Below are 20,608 nucleotides of genomic sequence, written 5' to 3' on the forward strand. Positions count from 1 at the left end.
CAAGCCTATGGCTTCGGTTATCTGGACTTGAATTCTGGACAATTTCTTTTTGTTGTTATTTTGTTTGTTTTCCTCAAGAAAGGGTTTCTCTGTGTAGCCCTGGCTGTCCAGGAACTTGCTTTGTGATCTGACCTTGAACTCAGAGATCCACCTGTCTCTGCCTCCCAAGTGCTGGCATTAAAGGCGTGGGTCACCACCACCTGGCATTGAATACATTTCTTAACCTCTTTCTGCCTCAGTTTCCCCTCTCTTAAATCACCATACCCTCTGTCTGCCATGGAAAATGGCTTATCAGTGAGAAGTAAGTTAATTTGTGCAAAGCAGGCGGGCAGCACAGGGCACTGAAAGAGCTCTTAATAAATGTCAGCCGTTCTGATGAGGCTCAGGCCTGGGGCTCTGAACCAGCCTTAATGAAGTTCATGGCAGGAGAGGGGAGAGAGTACAGGAGGAAAGGGAAAAGCACAGAGACAATGGAGCCAGCCTAACTTTCTGCTTCTGTGAAGCCATAAACCAGGCCAGTGTTCCCCAGAGGGTGCTCTGTGAAAGAGATCAAGCTGGCTGAGAAACATCGCACTGGGCAGCCCCGTTGCAGGATTTCTAAGGCCTTTGGTGTTTTGACTCACTATCCCTTTTCAGTGCAGAGCCTCCTGCTGTATTAGTGCATGAAAGAACATGCTGTGGGAAGCCTGGGCTAAAGCAGGCCCTCCCAGCACTGAACAAAGGAACAATGTGCAGAGGCGCTTGGAACACGGGCGCCTTCTGCCCGATTCTATCCACTGCTCTAGGCATTCACACCATGCAATAGCCCTATGCCCTTCCCAGCCCCTTCAGGCCGCTTCAGAGGGGACAACTTTCCTGGCTGAGCACAGAAGCCAGCATTGGCCCCCACAACCACTCCTGTGTCCCCTTCTCCGCTCCTCCTCATTGCACAGTTATCATCCCTGCCAGGGCCTCTGTGCTTCCAGTCAGCTGCCTACTCCCATTGCTACTAAGCGCTGGGAGAGCAGGGTCTTGCCCGTTTCCACTACTCTATGTACTAGTACTCAGCACAGGGCCCAGAACACTGGCAGTCCAGTAAACAATGTTCCCTCAAAGCCCCCAAGTGCCCAGCTGGTGCCTGCATTCATCTTTCATGACCATACCCCACTGTTCCCGCCCCTCCTCAAGGGCAGACCTTCCATGACAAGCTTTAAGCAATCCCCCGCCCCCTAATCCCAGGGCAGGTTCTGGGAACTCCACAAAACCCAGAGCAGCTCCCCTCCTGCAAACTGGGATTTCCTTCTCCTTTCTCCTAATGCAAAATGGCTCCGGTTTGAGAGAAATACAAACTTCACCCCCCACCCTACCCATCTCCAGGAAGAAGGCCGTGGATAGTGAGCCAACCTGCCTCAGGTGGGTGACTACCCTCTTGTGTCTCCACCTGCTCATCCTGAGACGACTGCCACGCAGGGTTCAGCATCCCTAGCAGACTATGCCTTTCCTGCCTTGCACCCAGCCCCAAGTCTCCTTCAGGCAAGCACCTACTGTGCATTGAGTCCCATGTGTAGCAGGCAATGCCTCCAAATGTCTTATTAAGCATTCATCAGCAGGAAGCAGGAAACCCTTTAACCTTGACGACAAGCCCAGGCGCTTAGTGCTACCACTGCACTCATTTGCAGTGTGAACTGGGAGGTGCTTAGCTAACAAGTATAGAGACAGTGCTGGGAACTGCTCAGAAACCTGCTCCCTGAATACCTTGAAGAAGCCAATGATGCCCACGCCATAGGCCACACAGTACTTGTCCAGCAGCTCCCGGTTCCAGGCATCCAGGTTGACATACTTGAGGATGTTCTCATAGATGATGAGGGCAAAGCGGCCACGGCCCTTGTCAGTGAGTGTGGGCATGTCCCCCTTTCCTGGTGCAATCTCTGTTCGGTACTTGAAGCGGCTGGATTCCAGGATTGCCACCACCTCCTGGCCCAGCTGTGAATAGAGGCTCTCCACAAATACCAGCACCAGTGGGTCCGTCCGGGAAGGGGCAACCGCCTGCACAGGCTTGATCGGCAGGAGACGGCTGGGAGCCACAGGTGGTGGGTCCCCACAGTCGGACTCAGAGGCGTCTGCTGAGGGCTCAAGGCCCCGGTTCCAACCATACAAGTAGTAGGCAGAGACAAAGACACTGAACAGGCAGAAGACAAACAGCAGAAAAAGGACAGCCTGTGGGGACATGTGCCGACACAGTCTCCGGAGGCACGCCAGAGCAGGCATCCTGGCCCCCAAGATCTCAACCAGCAGAGGCCCAGCCTGGCCTGGCCCCCTCAAGGCCTCACACAGGAAGCCCAAGCGTTGTCCACTGACTGAGAAATTCGGAGACTTAGGAAGTAAGACGTTCAAAGAGCAGTGGAGAGAAGGATCCGGGCCCCTGGCCTTTTCTCCCAGCCAGGGGCACAGTCAACAGGCTGGTCTTGCTCCTTCCTTCCTCTGCACTCCTTTATGTCACCATGGCAAACCCCAAAGTGGTCCTGTGCAGAGCAAAAGTGCCCCAGGGCGTCAGGGCCTCCTGGGAGTGGTCAACAGCAGGTCAGAAGACAATGGGCCAGCCAGGGGGTGCTGCATGCCGCTTGCTCTCTTGAGCTGGACCCACAAGGTGAAGGCTGGGGAGCTGGGGAAAGAAGGAGAGAATCAGAGCAGGGCTTTCACAGCCAGCTGACCACAGAAACCCAAGTCCTGTCAAGGTGGGCTCATGTTCAGGAACTGCCACCCAACCTGATACTCTTACCTCTGTGGGCCTCAGTCTCCCCATGTGGGAAATGAAGCAAACAACAGTAGCCACATCATAAGGAATTGGGAAATGAAGGCCAACAATGGACAGAAATCACTAGGAGTGCACTACTAAGGCATCCACCCATGGCAGCTGTAAGTGTTCATCATTATTAGCCAAGAAAACTCCACAAGCAGGGCTGGAGAGATTGCTCAGAGTAACCTCAGTACTCAGATTGAAAGTACTGTTCTTGCAGAGGATTGGATTCAGTTCCCACCGCCTACATGAAGGCTCACCAAGATCCAGTTCCACCAAACTCAACGTCTTCCATAGGTACCCGGCATGTTCATGGCACACATACATACATGCAGGTAAAACACTCATACACGAAATACAAATACCATATCTTAAAGAAAAAATCTGGACGCAAAATGTGACATTGAACAGCTGTAAGGCCTGGGAGGAAGAGTGTCCCATCAGGACCAAACAGCACGGCCTCCTGTCCACTCCCTCCTGCCTTTCCTTCCCTCTGCCAGCCTTTCCTGGGTGACCCTAACAACCCCAGTCCCTAACAGAAGCAGCCAGAGCAGGGATCCAAGCCAGAGCTGTGTACAAAAGCCTACAGGACGTCACTGCTGTTGAAACATCAGGGAAATCACCCTGTGAGGTTCCTCCACGCTAGGCTGCGGTGAGGATGATGGAATAAGAGTACCTAAGGGCACACTGTGGCCTGACACAAGGACACTAAGAAACAGAGGTGGTGAGCATTTCCCAGATGCAACCATGAATCTCTTCCTCAGGTACATGTTTGGCAGCCTTGGACACCAGGTGACCAAATGCCTGCCTGAGGACCAATGGGACAGGACTTCCTCTACAATGGCCTTATCCACCCAGAGAGCCACAACTCTAGACTCTAGCTCTTTCCCAAGCCTGTGCCCTACTAGGGGGCCCAAGTCAGAACACCCATCTCTCTCTGGAAAGAGTAAACAGAGACCACACAAGCAGCGCAAAGGCTCCATTCCCATGTTTCCACAGCAACCCTAGACACCACCCTCCAGCTCCTGTTACCAGAGTGAAAACCACCAAACCTAGAAGCACCTTCCCACAGGGCACCATGCAGACTAGAAAGCGCTCACATGGGCCAGCAATCCCAAACGGAAGTGAGACAGACTGGGCTGAGGCACCAGATGGGGAACTGGAAGTCTGGGGGTTGGCTTAGGGGTAAAGGTCACTAATCTCCTCCTAGGCCCAAGACTCTGATGTGCTCAGCATGGGACACATGATAGATAGCAAGAGCTAGACTTCTGGGAATTCGCCCTGATGGAATCACTACAGAAGCACAGAAAGATTTCCCCATGGGAGAAGCAAGACAGGTTGGGGAGTGGGGGAAGGAAAGGGAGGGACAAATACAAATAAAGTAAAAGGCCTGGAGAGGCCGCTATATGGCTAAGAGCACCGGCTGCTCTACCAGAGGATCGGTGTTCTATTTTCAGCACCCACACGGCAGTTCACAACCACCTGTAACTTCATTTCAGGCCTCTCTGCGGGCACCAGGTACACACATGGTACAAAGACATACATACAGGCAAAATACTCATACGCAAAATAAAATTTAAAAATTACAAAATTCATGTATAACTTTTTAAAAGTTTATTATTATTATTATTATTATTATTATTATTATTATTATTATTATGTATACAATATTGTCTGTGTGTATGCATGCAGGCCAGAAGAGGGCACCAGATCTCATTACAGATGGTTGTGAGCCACCATGTGGTTGGTGGGAATGGAACTCAGGACCTTTGGAAGAACAGGCAATGCTCTTAACCTCTGAGCCATCTCTCCAGCCCCCATGTATAACTTTTTAAAGAATAAAATATAATGATACAGATATATGAAAATGCCATAATGAAGTCCATCATTTTGTATGCATACTTAAAAATCCTATGGAGAGGGGCTGGAGAGATGGCCAGAGGTTAGGAGCAATGACTGCTCTTCCAGAGGTCCTGAGTTCAATTCGAAGCAACCACACGGTGGCTCACAACCATCTATATATATGGTGCCCTCTTCTGGTGTGCACGCAGAACACTGTACACATAATCAATAAACAAATCTTAAAAGAAAAAAATCCTATGGAGGGACTGGGGAAATGGCTCAGTGGATTGAAGTGCTTGATAAATGAGCCTGATCCCAGGACTCCTACAGTGAGAGAGGAGGCTGAGACAGCAGGAACCCCAAGAAGCTGTGTGCCGGCTAGCCTGGAGTAAGCAGCAAAGCATCAGCCACAACCAGACACCCTGCCTCAAGCAAGGAAAGAAAGATGGAAGATGAGAGCCAACTCCAGAAAGCTGTTCTCTGACCTCCACATACATGCCTTGGCATGCACAAGCCTGCTTTCACACACACTATCATCCAAACACACCATTAGACAAACAGAGAATGGATTTGTTTGTTTTGTTTTTTCAAGACAGGGTTTCTCTGTGTAACCCTGGATGTCCTGGAACTCGTTCTGTAAACCAGGCTGCCCTCAAACACACAGAGATCAGTTTGCCTCTACCTCCCAAGTGCGGGGATTAAAGGTGTGAGCCACCACTGCCCAGCTAAATAAATATTTAAAAAAAAAAAAAGGATTTCTTACCAGACGGTGGTGGTACACACCTTTAATTCCAGCACCCAGGAGGCAGAGGCAGGCAGATGAGTTTGAGGCTAGTCTGGTCTACAAAGTGAATTCCGGGACTATCAAGGCTACCCAGAGAAACCCTGTCTCAAAAAACAAAACAAAACAAAAAATTTCTCTATAGGAATCCAAATCCCTGTGCCGCTTATAATGGCAAATGCCCAACATGGAGGTATTCTCTAGAAATCATAATGCAAGTCAGGCATGGTGTCACATGCAGTCTTAGCACCCAAGAGTATGTAGCAGGATGACCACTCCAAGTTTGGGACCAGCCTCCTGTGTGTAGAGTTCAAGCCAGCCAGGGCTACACAGCTAGTCCCTGTCCCAAAAACAAGCAAACAACAATTCTTAATGTGATGATGGGATCCTAGATAAACATAGCACATAAAGAATACGGACAGACATCTGCCACAGGTGTGCATGTGTGTGCGCGCGTGTATGTAGAAGCCAGCGGCCTCAGGTATCATTTTTCAGATACTGGCTACCTTTTTTCTGAGATAAAGACCTCTTACTGGACTGGAACCCACCAAGTCTATGCTGCCTGGCCAGTGAACCCTAGGGATGTGCCTGTGTGCCTCCCCAGTGCTGAGATTACAAGCACACCCTTTCCCTTGATATATCATTAGGTGGGAACTCAGATACTCAGGCATGCAAGACATATACTGGCTGAGCTATCCCACAGCCCCTTGCCACATGTACTATTGAAACTATCTGTATAAATTTATTTTTGCTAAATATTTTTATATACAGGATAGAAACTGGTACTAAACACACACACACACGTTAACATGGTATCACTGATGATTTTAATGTTCTGCTTTGTTGTCATGAAATAAGGAGTTGGTCCCATCTGTGCTATGATGCACCCTGACCCAGGGCATATATATACACCTTGTCCTGCCTGTTAGAGGGGGGTTGGGGGCCCATATATCTCTGACATTCTGCACTGTGTGCAGCTAGGAAAGAGGTTGCCTGTTCAAAGCAGACATCTGTGATGGCAGGGAGTAAGCAAGTGTGGCTGGTGGGAAAAGGAACATGGTATCTGGAAGAAGTTAGCAGCATTTGATCTCTACAAACAGACCAGGAGGACAGAGGAAGGCTTCTGGGGCTAGAGGTACTTGAGCAGGACAGAGCAGGGACTAGCCAAGAATGGAAGAAAGATGGCATGTGCAGCAGCCTGGAGATAAGGAAACGTGTGATGCCTTCCAGGACTCCCTGCAGCTCCAGAGAGCAAAGGGCAGGTGTCCTGGCAGAGCAGGGAAGGCCAGAGCAACCAGCATCTCACTCACCAGTGATAGGAGCTGTCTACAGCCACAGCCAGGGCTAGGCCTGACCTCACATCATGCCAACAGGAACACAAAGCTGGGGGGTGGTCCCTGCCCACACCATCCATCCATCTGGCCCTAGAGAAGGGGAGGTAGTAAGCTCAAGTGTGTGTCACTGGCCACTGTCTGTCCCATTAACAGCCTTTCTCCTCGTTAGTAATGCAGTTCATGGTCTCAGGCATCTGAGGGTCAAGAATCTGACATCATTTTTCAGATATTAAAGAACTGCACACTTTAAACCAGGGCTCTGCACAGACTCATCAGCTGTAACACTGAACTACTCCAGTGGGGGGTCATCAATAGTGGGGGAGACTGCATACAGCAGGGAACATTACTTATCTTTCAGTTTACTGTGAAAGCAAACATGTTCTTTAAATAAAGGAGAGACAGTTCAGTAGTGAAAAGCACTTCCAGGAGACCTGAATTCAGTTCCCTCCACCCATATTAGGTAGCTCACAACATCCTGTAACTCCAGTTCCTGGGAATCTAACACTTTCTTCTAGCCCCCATTGGCACTCGCACACATGCAAATACAAAATAAAAATAATCTTTAACTTTGAAAAATACATACATGTACATATATTGTAACTGTAATAATTCCAGAACTCAGACCAGGAGCCCAAGTCCAAGCAAGGACCAGAGTCCTACATTAAGGAACTTTCTGATTACTCACGCAGGCTGTAGCCAGGTGGCATCATGTCAAATCAAGGTCCATCACCTAGGAGCTGTGTAATCCTTTTTTTTTTTAAGTTTTCTGAGACAGGGTTTCGATAACCCAGGCTGACGTCAAACTCGCAGCAATCCCCTTGCCTCAGTTTTCTTTTTTTCTTTTTTTTTAAAGATTTATTTATTATGTATATAATATTCTCAATGCCCTGTAGCCCTGGCTCTTCTGGAAGTAGCTCTTTTTTTTTTTAAGATTTATTTATTATGTATATAACATTCTGCCTTGATGAATGCCCGCACACCAGAGGAGAGCACCAGATCTCAGTACAGATGGTTGTGAGACACCATGTGGTTGCTGGGAATTGAACTCAGGAGCTCTGGAAGAGCAGCCAGTGCTCTTAACCTCTGAGCCATCTCTCCAGCCCAGGATCTGTGTAATCTTGGACAATTAATTACTCGGTGCCTCAGTTACGTCATCTATAAGCCAAGGCACTTACACACTACTTCTCGGGTTTGGGAAAATGAAGTGAGCTCTGACACAAGCTGGGCTGACTGCACTGAGCTGTCCGCTGCTGTTAGTGCTCGCTCTTGTTGCCTTCTGACCACGCTTACAATGACCCCTCACAACATGGACAACAGCTTAGTTCACACAGACTGCAGAGCTCATCTCTCTGGCAGCCCTGGAATCTGGCCGGGGCAAGCCCTGATTTCACAAAGGGAGAACAAGTATAAAAGTGGGGTGCCTGTCCCATGCAGTAAGAGGCCTGCCTAGCCCAATGCTACCTCCTCATCTTCCTCCTCCTCCAAGAATTCCCATCCTTAAAGTGTGTGGCTTTTCCCACAAGGCAAGGGATATAGGTCTTGGCAAAGTCCAGGCCAGACAGAGCAAATTAACCAGCTCCCTTGTAAACAAAACGCTGACTTCCCAGCTTTCTGGTAAGGGGTCTCTGCACAGACTACCCATCACCCACCAGTAGCTACTGAAAGCCCTTCTCACCCTCTGCATTATAGAGCACCAGTGGTCCAAGAGACAAAGAACTGGGAACATCTACTCTCTAGAATCGCCAAGGCTTTGGGACAGCTGAGGCAATCCGGGCTCTTTCCCATAAACCACAGTCTTGCCCAGCCAGTCACCATATTAGTCAGGTAGCTCATGATGTTCCCATCCCCAGAAATGCCTCCCCAATCTCTTGAGACACTTAATCATTCTCCACATGCCAATTCCAATGTCACAGTCTCTCTGAAGTCATTTCCAACCATCCCATTCTCATCCCAGGCCTATCCCTGAGCATCCCCACCCCTTGCTGGAGGGTGGGAAATGCAGCTCTGGAACCAGAGGGTGGATGTGTGTTGTTCTCAAAATGTTTTTCTTTCATTTAGGAGATTTCCTCCAAAGGTCAGAACCTTTGTAACTTCTCTTTCAAAAGGGTACACCCAGGACTGGGGGGATGGCTCAGTGGGTAAAGCACTTGTCACATAAGCATGAGGACTGGGGTTTAGATCCTCAGCACATACACAAATGTCAGGTGAGCATGGCCATCCACCTTTAATCCCAGTGCTCAAGAGGCACTGGTGGAGCCCCCAGAAGTCTTTCTAGTTTGACTACCCAAATTAAAGAGTTCCGGGTTCAGGTGAGAGACTCTGCCTCAGTATGGAAGGTAGAAAGTTAATTAGGAGAGGGAGAGAGAGAGCATGCTCTAGTAACAATCAGGTGCATATCCCTACATCTGACATCCACAAGACCCTGTCCACATGGCTTGAGTCACACAAAGGTGAGGACCACATATTAGTCATGAGGAAGGCTCCCACTTTTCCTCAGATCCCGATGTCTCCAGATATGATAAATAGCTCCCAGGCAAGGTTCTCTAAACCACTAAATCTTGATTCAAAACTTTCTTCCTGACTTTGAGTCAGTCTTTCATTCCTTCAAGAAGCCCAGAGGTCCCTCTAATAAAATTATAACGGCAGTTAACAATCATAATCATCACCATGACTACACTACACATGAAGTGTTTGTTATGAGCCTCACACTGTGTTTTTTTTTTTTTAAGCAGGGGTGAGGGGGTGGGAGGTGGGGGGGAGTTGCTGGGTTTTTTTGTTGTTGTTGTTTTGTTTTTGCTTTTTGGAGACAGGGTTTCTCTGTGTAACAGTCCTAACTGTCCTGGAGTTAGCTCTGTAGAACAGACTGGTCTCGAACTCACAGAGATCCACCTGCCTTTGCCTCCCAAATGTTGGGATTAAAGGCATGAGTCACCACTGCCCAGCTACACCCTGTACTTTTCACATTTTATACCTTATCTCATGTAATCCTTACATTATATGTCAATATCCTCATTTACAGCTGAGAAAAATTAGGCTTAGAGACTGTCATTTTCCAAAAACCACACAGCTAGTCCATTGCACAGCTGAAATTTGAATCCAGACCCCATGAAAAGGAGTGCTCCGGAGCCACAGGAGACCCTTAGCTGTGCAGCTTGAGAAGGACCACAGTCACAGAATCCTCCAGCCCTTACCCTGACTTCCACTGCACTCTCCCAGTCCCAGCCTTAGCTTTCCCTGCCAAGGTGCTGGAGATAATGAATGAGATGCTCTGGTTGTCATAGAGACACCATGGCAACCCAGCACTTTCGGGAAATACCACAGTAACTGTGGCCACTGCTCTAGAGTCGAAAGTCACTCCCTAACCTATATCCCTACCTCAAAGTGCTGCTCCTCCACAACCCTCGCTGGGACCTATAGGAAATCAAAGATTTCCTATAGAGCAGGCTGTTCCGAGCATGACAACAGGAAAAGGGGTAAAGCAACTTGGCTCATGTGAAAGGGTGGGTTCCAGGATTGAGACTGAGAGACCCCAGAATAGACAAGGATTAAGTGAGCTATAAATTTGAGGGTGAAGTGTGTTACAATGTGCCAGCAGGCCCTGAGAAGCACTATGTGCTATTTTCCTTTATCCAAACACCATCAGTAACAGAAGCCAACAAAGTGACTGCTAGCCACAGTCAAAGTTCAGGCTGACAACAGTTTGAAGCTTGGCTTCATTATTTACCAGCCTGTGACCTTTATACAAATCTCCCAACTTCTCTGAACCTCAGTTTCCCTTCCTCTGCTGGGGAAAAGAAAGTGTAGTCACGTGATATTCCTTTCTATGATATGGATGGCTGGGTGCAGTGGTTTTGGCCTATACTTGTAATTTCAGCACACAAGAGGCTGAGGCAGGATTGCTGAGAGTTTGAGGCTAGACGGAGCCACAGAGAGACTTTTTGTTTTGTTTTTTCAGGGTTTCTCTGTGTAGTTCTGGCTGTCCTGGAATTCATTATGTGGGCCAGGCTGGCCTCAAACTCAGAGATCCTTTGCCTCTCAAGTGTACCGTCAATGTGTGTGTGCGTGTACAGGTGTGTGCTGTGCATAGTTTATGAGAATGTGAAGATGTCAATACTCACAATCAAGGTGTGGAAAGGACAGAAGACACTGGCTACCCTCCTCTATGACTACTATGGCTTCTCCACTTATTCCCTTCAGACAGTCACTCATTGAACCTGAAATTTGCCATTTTTTAGCTGGGCTGACAGCCAGGAGGCCCCAGCAATCCTCCTGCTTCCACCCCCACTCTCCAGCACATGCAGCTATGCCTGGCTGCTGGCCGTGCTACCTTCCGGCATGGGTGCTGGGGCTCCAATTCAGCACTCTCACCCGCTGAGCCCTCTCTCCAGCCCCAGACCCCATCTTAAAGATAAAGAGGGGGAAAAAAGGAAAAAAAATTCTCAAAAGCAAGATTATGAACCATATTCACAGTTAACAAAACATATGCTTTAACTTTCCTGTGAACTTTGCAAAGGATTTTTTGATCTTTTTACCTATGTTTTTACCTATGTTTTTAAACTTAGCCTGTAAACCTATACATTTCAAAATGCATCTTACAGGCTGGAGAAATGGCTCAACAATTAAGAGCACTGGCTATTCTTCTAAAGGACAGGGGTTCAGCTCCCAACACCCATCTGGCAGCTCACACCTGTCTGTAACTTCAGTTCCAGAGCCTCTGACGCTCTCGCTGGACTCCACAGACACCAGGCACAAACTTAGTTCACCAACATTCATACAGGCAGAACACCCATTCACATAAATTTAAAAACTAGTAAGAGAAATATCAAAAATAAATATTTTTAAAAATAATTCCAATTAGCTTTTTAAAAAAAAGCCAGACACAATGGCATACACTTTTAATCCTAGCTAGCACTCAGGAGGCAGAAGCAGGTGGATCTCTGTAAATTCTTTTTTTTTCTTTCTTTTTTTTTTTTTTTTTTTTTTTTTTTTGGTTTTTCGAGACAGGGTTTCTCTGCAGCTTTTTTAGAGCCTGTCCTGGACCTAGCTCTTATAGACCAGGCTGGCCTCGAACTCAGAGATCCGCCTGCCTCTGTCTCCCGAGTGCTGGGATTAAAGGCGTGTGCCACCACCGCCCGGCTTAGGATCTCTGTAAATTCTAGGCTAGACTGATCTATTAAAAATATTAAGCTAGCAAGGGCAACACACTGATACTTCATCTCAAAACTAAACAAAACAAAGCAGGATCTAGAAGACAGGGGACAAGAGAATTAAGTCAGAAAGAAAAAGCAGGGAAAGAGGCTTCAGGAAAGAGTAGCAGTTTGCCATCACCCTGGGAGCGGAAGCATGCAGGTGACATGTGGGTTCCCTCAGTCTGTCTGTCACACAGGACGAGGTGCCAGGCACTGATGAGGCAGTGATGACCCAGAGCTCCAGGGAAGATCTCTGAGAGCTTCAGAAACCACGGCTTTAAGTCTCTGGTGTAACGTCACTCCAGGGCGAGGGAGAGAAGGTCCACACAGCCCCGTACATACTCTATTTCCAATCTGAGCCAGTCTTGAAAACCGGGGCACCCACTTTCTAATACACACACCGAGCTCCTGTGTACCAACACATAGGCACACTCATACACACAGGCATGCTGAAAGGCATCATTTGGGAATCCAGGCCACACAAACACTGAGAGCTGAGAAAGAACCCTGCAGGCAGTTCCAAAGGATCTCCATGGTATGACTTGGCCAAGAACTTGGGAGGACGGCATGGTGGCAGCTGCAGGCCCAGACAGTAGTCCCACATGCGTCTAGAGCCATGCCACACAGCTGGCCCAGCTCCTCCCAGCCATTACACCCTCAACCCAGTCACACAACCACCCACCCACCCAGACACACCCTACAGTTGAGCCACACCCCACAACCACCCAGCCTGGCCTGCCCCACCCTCTGGAGCCAAAGCAGTAATGAAAATCCCCACATTTGCTTCCCAGCTGTGGGGAGAGTTGTTCCATTCGAAGTTCTCCCCAAGAGGCCAAGACTAGGGGCAATCCCTTCCTGGTGGAATTTGTGGCACTTCCATCCCCCACGATCCCACAGTGCTGACTGGCCTTTGGCCAAGCTGCTGCTATCAGTCACCCCACCAATACCACAGTCACCACTAGCCAGAGACTGAAAGTGGTTTAGATTGGACTCAGCCACAGGGCATAGTCCACCTGCAGTCAGTACACAGAGCACTGAGGACAAGAAAGAGGAAAAGGAATTCTTTGAATTGTACCAACCAGGAATGCGCTGTTCCCACTGCCTTGACCCCTTTTCTTATCCACTAAAGCCATGCCCACTCTCCTACAAAGTCAGGTCCTGCTGGAGTCAGACTCTGCCTGCTGCTAGTTTTGCAAGCACGTGGATGAGTGCTCCTCTACTTCTCCACGGCCTCCCAAGGCACAGGCAGAGGCTTCCTATCTCCCATGGGTGCTCACAGCGAGGAATCCTTCCCTTCCTCTTCTGTCTGTGGCAGGAGTCTCAAACCAGCTACAACAGTCACAGCCACTTCCCTTTCCTGGACACCACATGGTGAGGTCAGCCCCAGTCCAACAGCACCGTCCAGATGAGGAGCTGGAGCCCAGAGGCTCTTAGCCCATGGAGTTGGCTGGGAATCTCAACACAAGCCTGGGCTCTTCCTCTGTAGCCTGATTCACCTGGTGCTAGCCTAGTACCCAATAGAGAGAGCACCTCTACTCTTTCCGCTGCATTACCCACTGTGTCTCACATGCAGGGATCCCCTCTAGAAGGAGCTCCACAAACCCTCCCCCACCAGCAAGCAAACCAAACCACACTGCTCACCCTGCTTCTTAGCTTGGGAACTTGTTCTTGGTCCCCTCCTGGCAGCCAAAGGCAGGCACAAGACTGTGGGTGGCTAATGCCTTACTTCCAGCGGGGCCTGAGTTGAAAATTTATCTCTGTACCAGCTCTGAAAAAAAGGTTTACCAAGCAAACAAACAGCAGGTGGAGGATGGGCACTGTGGATAACAAGCCAAGGCAGCATCAGCTATGCCGGACCAGGGACGGTCTTCCCCAAAACAGGGCTCTCTCCTCACCCCAACATTCCTAAGACCATCAAATCCATTGCAGCTATTTTCCTCAGGTTCTGATCACAGACACTTAAAGGAAAAGGACATTTCCTTAAGACTAACAGCCTCTCAAGTCCAAATGGATCAAAGACCTGAACATAAAGCCAGCCACACTGAACCTCATAGAAGAGAAAGCAGGAAATACATTTGAACGTATTGGCACAGGGAACCACTTCCTAAATATAACCCCAGCAGCACAGACACTGAGAGAAACAATTAATAAATGGGACCTCCTGAAACTGAAAAGCTTCTGTAAAGCAAAGGACACAGTCAACAAGACAAAACAACAGCCTACAGAATGGGAAAAAAAATCTTCACTAACCACACATAAGACAGAGGTCTTATCTCCAAAATATACAAAGAACTCAAGAAACTGGACACCAAAGAACACATAATCCAATTTAAAAAAAATGGAGTACATACCTAAACAGAGAACTCTCAACACAGGAATCTAAAATGGCTGCAAGACACTTAAGGAAATGCTCAACATCCTTAGTCATCAGAGAAATGCAAATCAAAACAACTGAGATTCTATCTTACACCTGAAAGAATGGCCAAAATCAAAAACACTGATGACAACTTATGCTGGAGAGGTTGTGGGGTAAAGGGAACACTCCTACATTGCTGGTGGGAATGACAACCCCTTTGGATGTCAGTGTGGCGATTTCTCAAAAAATTAGGAAACAACCTTCAAGACCCAGTAATACCACTTTTGGGTATATATCCAAAGGATGCTCAATCGTGCCACAAGGACATGTGCTCAACTGTTGGGAGCAGTGAGACCCCAGATCCTGAATTTCTTGTAATCCCCTGATCTGAGTGCCTACAGCTGCTCTGAGCACAAGACCTTCAGGAGTTCTTGATGGCAGGAGAGTGGTTTCTGGTGGGTTTGGCTGGGGCGTGGCTATCTCTATATAATCTGCCCCTGAACACAATAAAGGGGGCATTCTTGGGGAATTCAAGGATGACCCGTGTCGCTGTCTCTCTGTCTGTGTGTGTCTGTTTATTTTAACCTCCTGCCCCTTGCCCGAATCTCGCGAACTGGGTGCCAGCGCATCGAACGCAGACACGGGGGCGCGGTGCACGGCACTCAACTATGTTCATAGCAACTTTGTTTGTCATAGCCAGAACCTGGAAACAACCTAAATGCCCCTCGACCGAAGAATGGATAAGGAAAATGTGGTCCATTTACACAATGGAGTACTACACAGCAGAAAAAATAAGGACATCTTGAATTTTGCAGGAAAATGGATGGAACTAGAAAACATTATTTTGAGTGAGGTAACCCAGACACAGAAAGACAATTATCACAAGTACTCACTCATAGGTGGTTTTTAAACATAAAGCAAAGAAAGCCAGCCTACAAACCACAATCCCAGAGAACTTAGACAACAATGAGGACACTAAAAGAGACTTACATAGATATAATCTACATGGGAAGTAGAAAGTAGAAAAAGACAAGATCTCCTGAGTAAATTGGGAGCATGGGGACCTTGGGGGAGGGTTGAAGGGGGGAGGGGAGAGGCAGGGAGAGGAGCAGAGAAAAATGTAGAGCTCAAAAGAGAAAAAAAAAAAAAGACTAACAGCCTCCCCTGCTGAAGGGGAGCTCCTGAAAGCTCCCTGGAGCTGTGCTGGGGATCCCTGCTGTGCCCACCACACTGGGAGGGACGCTTCATAGAAGGTGTGTGCATGTCACAGAAAGGAAGAGCAGCCTCAGGAGGCAAGCGACTGCCTTACAGGTCACACAGCTGAGTGGACATGAAGCTAAAATGACCCTTCCCAGCATACTCTGGAGTCCATTCAAGCTCTTTAGAGTTCCCTGCTCAGCATTCCATAGCGTGCTTCAGCCAGGCCCACAGCCGGAGGAGCCCTACTAAAAAACAAGGAATGCACTCAACAGGCGCACACCTCCTATCCCAGAGGAAGCAGAGGCAGGTGGATCTCGGAGTTCGAGGCCAGCCTGGTCTACAAATCAAGTTTTAGGACAGCCGGGGCCATACAGAAAAACCCTGTCTCAAAAAGCCAAAAGAAAGTGGTGGTAGGGGGAGTGCACATGTACTCTAGTCAGAGGTCTCCTGCTGAAGAACAGAAAGGGATGGAGCAGTTCAGGTCAAAAGAGGCCATCTTGTTATTTGTTCTGGTGGAAATCAACCTATGCCTTGAACTTTTCTGCTCTGCCTTCCTTTCGGGAAATAAGGAAGTGCCATCCCCTTCTATATTTTCCCCTATGGTTTTGAGACACAAGCACACACACTAATGTGTGAGCCACATCAGAACCCAGCCCCCCCAGGTGTTAAACTTAGGGGCCATGAAGGCAGGGTCCCCTCCACCAGCTAGAAAGTCAGAAGAACAACAGCAAAGCAGGAAGACATCTGGGCAGCCTCTCTGTGGAGCCTGGTTCCCCTGCTGCACGGTGTGACATGGTGTGGACACCAGAACAGAAGCAGTTTAGGCCCTTCTGAGAAGCTAATGACAATAGCTGGCTGAATCTCCCCAGATCCACAAATTCAGGGTGGTCATGACCAACCAATCCCCACCAAAAGCCAGGTTAAGAACTTGGATCTCCAGGGGTCTTGTCTTTGGCCTGCCCTAGTGTAGCAAATGGATAAGCCCCATAGGCTCACACATTGAATACTTAAATTACCAGGGTGTGGAACTATTTGGGATTAGAAAGATTATGAGGTATGTCCTTGCTGGAGGAGGTGTGGCCTTGTTGGAGAAAGTGGTGTCACTAGGAATAGGCTTTGAGATTTCAAAAGCCCATGACAGGTTCTCTCCCTGCACTCTCCTCTCTCTCCTCTCTCTCCGACTCTCCCTCCTCCTATCTCTCTCTCCTCGTCTCTCCTATCTCTCTCGTGCTCATTCCTCTCTCTACCTCTCTCTCTCCCACTCTCTATCCCATCCCTCATCTCATCTCTTCTCTCTCTCTCTCTCTCTCTCTCTCTCTCTCTCTCTCTGTGTGTGTATGTGTGTGTGTGTGTGTGTGTGTGTGTGTGTGTGTCTGCTGTCCATGGATCAGGATATAAAGCTCTCACCTACTTCAGAGCCCTGTGTGCCACCAGGCTCCCCCCATAATAATAATGGACTAAGCTCTGTAAGCCAACCAATTAAATGATTTCTTTTATAAGAGCTGCTTTGATAATGGTGTCTCTTTTCAGCAATAGAGCAATGACTAAGACACCCAGCTCTTTTGGTTTGGCAGAACTGAACATATGTGACTTCAACTGAGTACCCTCAGAGATCACCATTTCAGGATCCCCACTGCCTTGAAGTTCCTGAGTCTACCTGCCTCAGGTGTTGCTGTCGACTCCTTAGCTATTCCGGGATGCTACAGAAGAACTGAACACATCCCTCACCCACCATCTCCTCCCACTCCTCTTTCTCTCTTTCTCCTCCACCTCTGCAATCCACCAGGACAGTCCCTGCCACTTACCTATGGCAGCCATGTTATCAGGACACCCATGGAACCTGCTTCTCCTCCTATTGACAGACAGAATCCATGCCAGGCTCAGGAGCCTGCTGTACACCCTGGCCCCAACTGTGTGGGTCATGTGTGTGCACGCGCACATACACACACACGCACACACACTGTACATTAACAGGGCAGGGGACTGATGACAACAGTCAAAAGGGCCAAGAAGGTCAACACAGACAGAAACCAGAGCAGGAAGGACCGGACGCACCAGAGCTTTGGGAGTTCAGGCAGTGGCTGCTCCGAGGCTCTGCATCTGGCTGTGCCTCTCCAGAGCGCCACACTCACTCCACACAGCTGCACTGAATCCCAGAGCCAGGACAAATGGTACTGCTGTCTGTCTAGTTCCCTTCTAGAAAGGAGGGAGAAAGGAGGGAGAAAGGAGGGAGGGAAATGACCCTAGGGAACCCTGCTCTAGGAAACCTCCGGTTCTCTCACCACCTCCCTTACAGGGCGGCCAGCCTGGACTCCTGGACCTCCCAGGTCCAGCAAGGCCCACGGACACCCACAGCAAGTAGAAGCTACCTGGAGGTACCCTCCATAGAAGAAAAGCATGCCCCCAACCCTAGGAGAGTCTGGCTTCTCTGGTTCCTCTTAGGAAAAGTGGCAGTGAAAACTGGAACTCATGCAAGCAACAAATGTAAACTAGGTTCCAAAGGACCTTGACTTCCCATATGACCTCCCCTGCCAGCCTCAGTTTCCCTACCTGTCCCGAGAAAAGGAGGAAAGCTTGATACCCTCTTGGTACCATCTGGAAGTCAAAGTATCCATGACGTTGGCTTTTGGCTCCTGACCCCGCCCTAGCTGAGCTGACAGGCCCTTCCCATTGTCCCGCCCCACACAGGAGGAAGAAAGGTGACTGGCGCACCGAGGGTGTCAGAGTCCCTGTGACTGTCCTCGTGCTAGAGCTGCAAAGCTTGCACACAGTCATGGCCCAGAGAGAAGCAGTAACTTGGCTCTGGTCACACCGTAAGCTGGGAAAGGTCAGGCCAGCTGGGGATAGCTTCATGGCAGCAAACACTCAGAAGTGTCCACCTGGACTTGACTTCTGAAAGGACACCCAAAAAAAGTACAAAGCACTTTATTAATGGCAGAGGTTCAGGCTCAAGAGCAACAATGGAACAAAAAAGATGGTGTGCTCATACTTGTGGGGCCCAGGATGACACTGGGCTAACTTTTCAACTTCTCAGTCACAACACAGGGACAACAGGGGTCCTGGGAACCCCTAAAAGGGATAAACAGCCTTAGCCACCTCTTAAGTCACCTGGGGTTTTGGCACTCGGGAGACAGAGGGAAAAGGGAGACAGAGGGAAAAGGATGAAGAGCTGGATATCAGCCTAGGTTACAAAAACAAACATATGGGCAGCAATTAGAGGACTGTCAGGAGTGCCCTAAAAGCAGCCAGCCCAAAAGATGTCATAGCCCTGGGGATGCTAAAAGCCTACAGGCCCTAAAGCCAGGACAGAGGAAAGCCAGTGGCTAGAAGGACTCCTTCCGGAAGAGAAAAGAGGGGAGGCTGGAGCCACAGAAGCTCCTAATCTCCTAAAGGCCTGGTGAGCACAACACAGGCCTGCTGAGACAAAGGACGGTTCCTGAAGGCCCACATGAAAGCAGTCTGTCCCTTCAGACTTGCTGGAGCTTGTCACCATGACAAGGGACTGCTGCCAATACACCTGGGGCATGAGGGGGCTCACTGCAGTCACTAGGAGGTACAGCTAGCAGAGAGGGTGAGGAGGGGCTGGCAAAGGAGGACTCGGCTTCTCTAGAGAGCAGAGAGCAGAACAAAGGGTGCACCCAAACCTACTTCAGTCAGAATCCACTTGAAGGGAACTGAGGGCACTCTAGACAGGGTCACCAGGTATCCCAAAAGGCTGATAAATACATCATGCACTAGTCCCAAGGCTCTGCTCAGTGAAACAAGCAAGATGTGGGGACAGTTGACAGATAGCACAGGCGTGGGTTAAGGCAGCTCCTCTGTGCCTCACTGGAGACCCAGCTTTTAATAACCGGCCTGGGACCTCAAGCAAGCACCTCCTCCTTTTAGGCTTTCTCTTTCATCTGTAAAAGAAACTGTACTAGATGGTTTGTACTCACGGATGCTCTTGACCCACGACTGTGAGATTCAAGGACAGGCACAACCGACATCCACCACACCCCCTAAAGGCACAATGGCCAGCGCACCACAGTCCACACCTGCGCCAACTGCTGAGCTTCTGCATCTTCGGGACTTGGCTTCACAAGTGAGGAGACTTTGGTTCATGGGGTTTGAGCTAACTGCTCAAACTCCCAGTGGGGAAAATACTTAGCTGACATTCAAAACACGGCCTGTCTTGGCTCTTAATTCCTGACTCGGTGGCACTGGCCACAGGTAACCGCAAGCCCACAAAGTCCTGGGAAATGCCGTGGGATCTTTGCTCCTCCCACATTTCCTGGTACATAACGCTGAAACTAATGTGTGAGGTGGCTGGGAACAGGCAGCTGGAGAGGGCAATCCATTGGGCCCTGGGAATTCTGCAAGCTGGCCACTCAGCCAGCTGGCCACCACTATGGTTAATGTCCTCATTGCCACCAGCCAACACCTGCCATTTTTGAAGCACACACACACACACACACAGAGGCAACACTTCCTAACACCATTACTTTGGTATCACAAGACAGCTTTGGGAAAACATAATAAGGATTTCTTCCCCTACCCTCAGAAGAAGGAAACTAGACTCTTAAGGACATCCAACTTCCCCTAAAGATACACAGGAAATAGCAAACTCAAAGCCCACTCCTCTGCCTCCTTGTGCAAAGTTGAGTCCACCACACACTCAACTTGCCAAGCCCACCAGCCAATTGGCCTTCGTGACAGCCATGAGCACATGTGAGAACTTATGTCTTGCCAGCACACCACCTGTCTTCTGAGCTGCCCATCCCCCAGCAACCCTGCAAGCTAATGCCTGTGCTGATCTCACTGTGCAGACGGGATGCTGAGGCTTGGAGAGGATCATTATGCCCACTGCAATGCTACATACGAAGAAAAGAGCCAAATGGCTCAAACCCAGGCTGTATGGCTCCAGAGCCTGAGGCCTAGGCCTCTGTACTGCCTAGCTCTGTCTAGGAGGCTCCATCACAAGCAGACACTAGAATGGGACAAGAGGTCAGACATATCAAGTAGTAAGAGTGCCTGGCAGGGCATGGCAAAATTATGATAAGAGGAGGACAAACAAAGCTCGTGGGGAGCCACAAGAGGGAGGCTGATATAAATGTCTGTCTGGGCATCAGGCCAAGAGTCTGAGCAAGG

At 49.1% G+C, this 20,608-nt stretch overlaps 1 protein-coding gene across 4 annotated transcripts in view; it reads right to left on the minus strand.

Moving 5' to 3' along the window:
- Ndst1 (N-deacetylase and N-sulfotransferase 1) overlaps positions 1–20,608 on the minus strand; it is a 63,042-nt gene that overhangs the window by 26,870 nt on the left and 15,564 nt on the right. Inside the window, exons 1-2 of one of the 4 annotated variants that reach the window (XM_038329292.1) lie at positions 18,029–18,141; positions 1,735–2,641 (exon numbers count right to left, since the gene is read on the minus strand). In XM_038329292.1, coding sequence (XP_038185220.1) covers positions 1,735–2,247 — 513 coding nt within the window. In that variant the 5' untranslated portion in view covers positions 2,248–2,641; positions 18,029–18,141. Of the gene's footprint in view, positions 1–1,734; positions 2,642–6,709; positions 6,824–13,563; positions 13,712–18,028; positions 18,142–20,608 lie in introns of those variants that run through there. The other 3 variants (XM_038329291.1, XM_038329293.1, XM_038329294.1) reach the window with 3 other exon arrangements.

The sequence above is a fragment of the Arvicola amphibius genome, chromosome 5, assembly GCF_903992535.2.
Source record: "Arvicola amphibius chromosome 5, mArvAmp1.2, whole genome shotgun sequence".
Lineage (NCBI taxonomy): Eukaryota > Metazoa > Chordata > Mammalia > Rodentia > Cricetidae > Arvicola > Arvicola amphibius.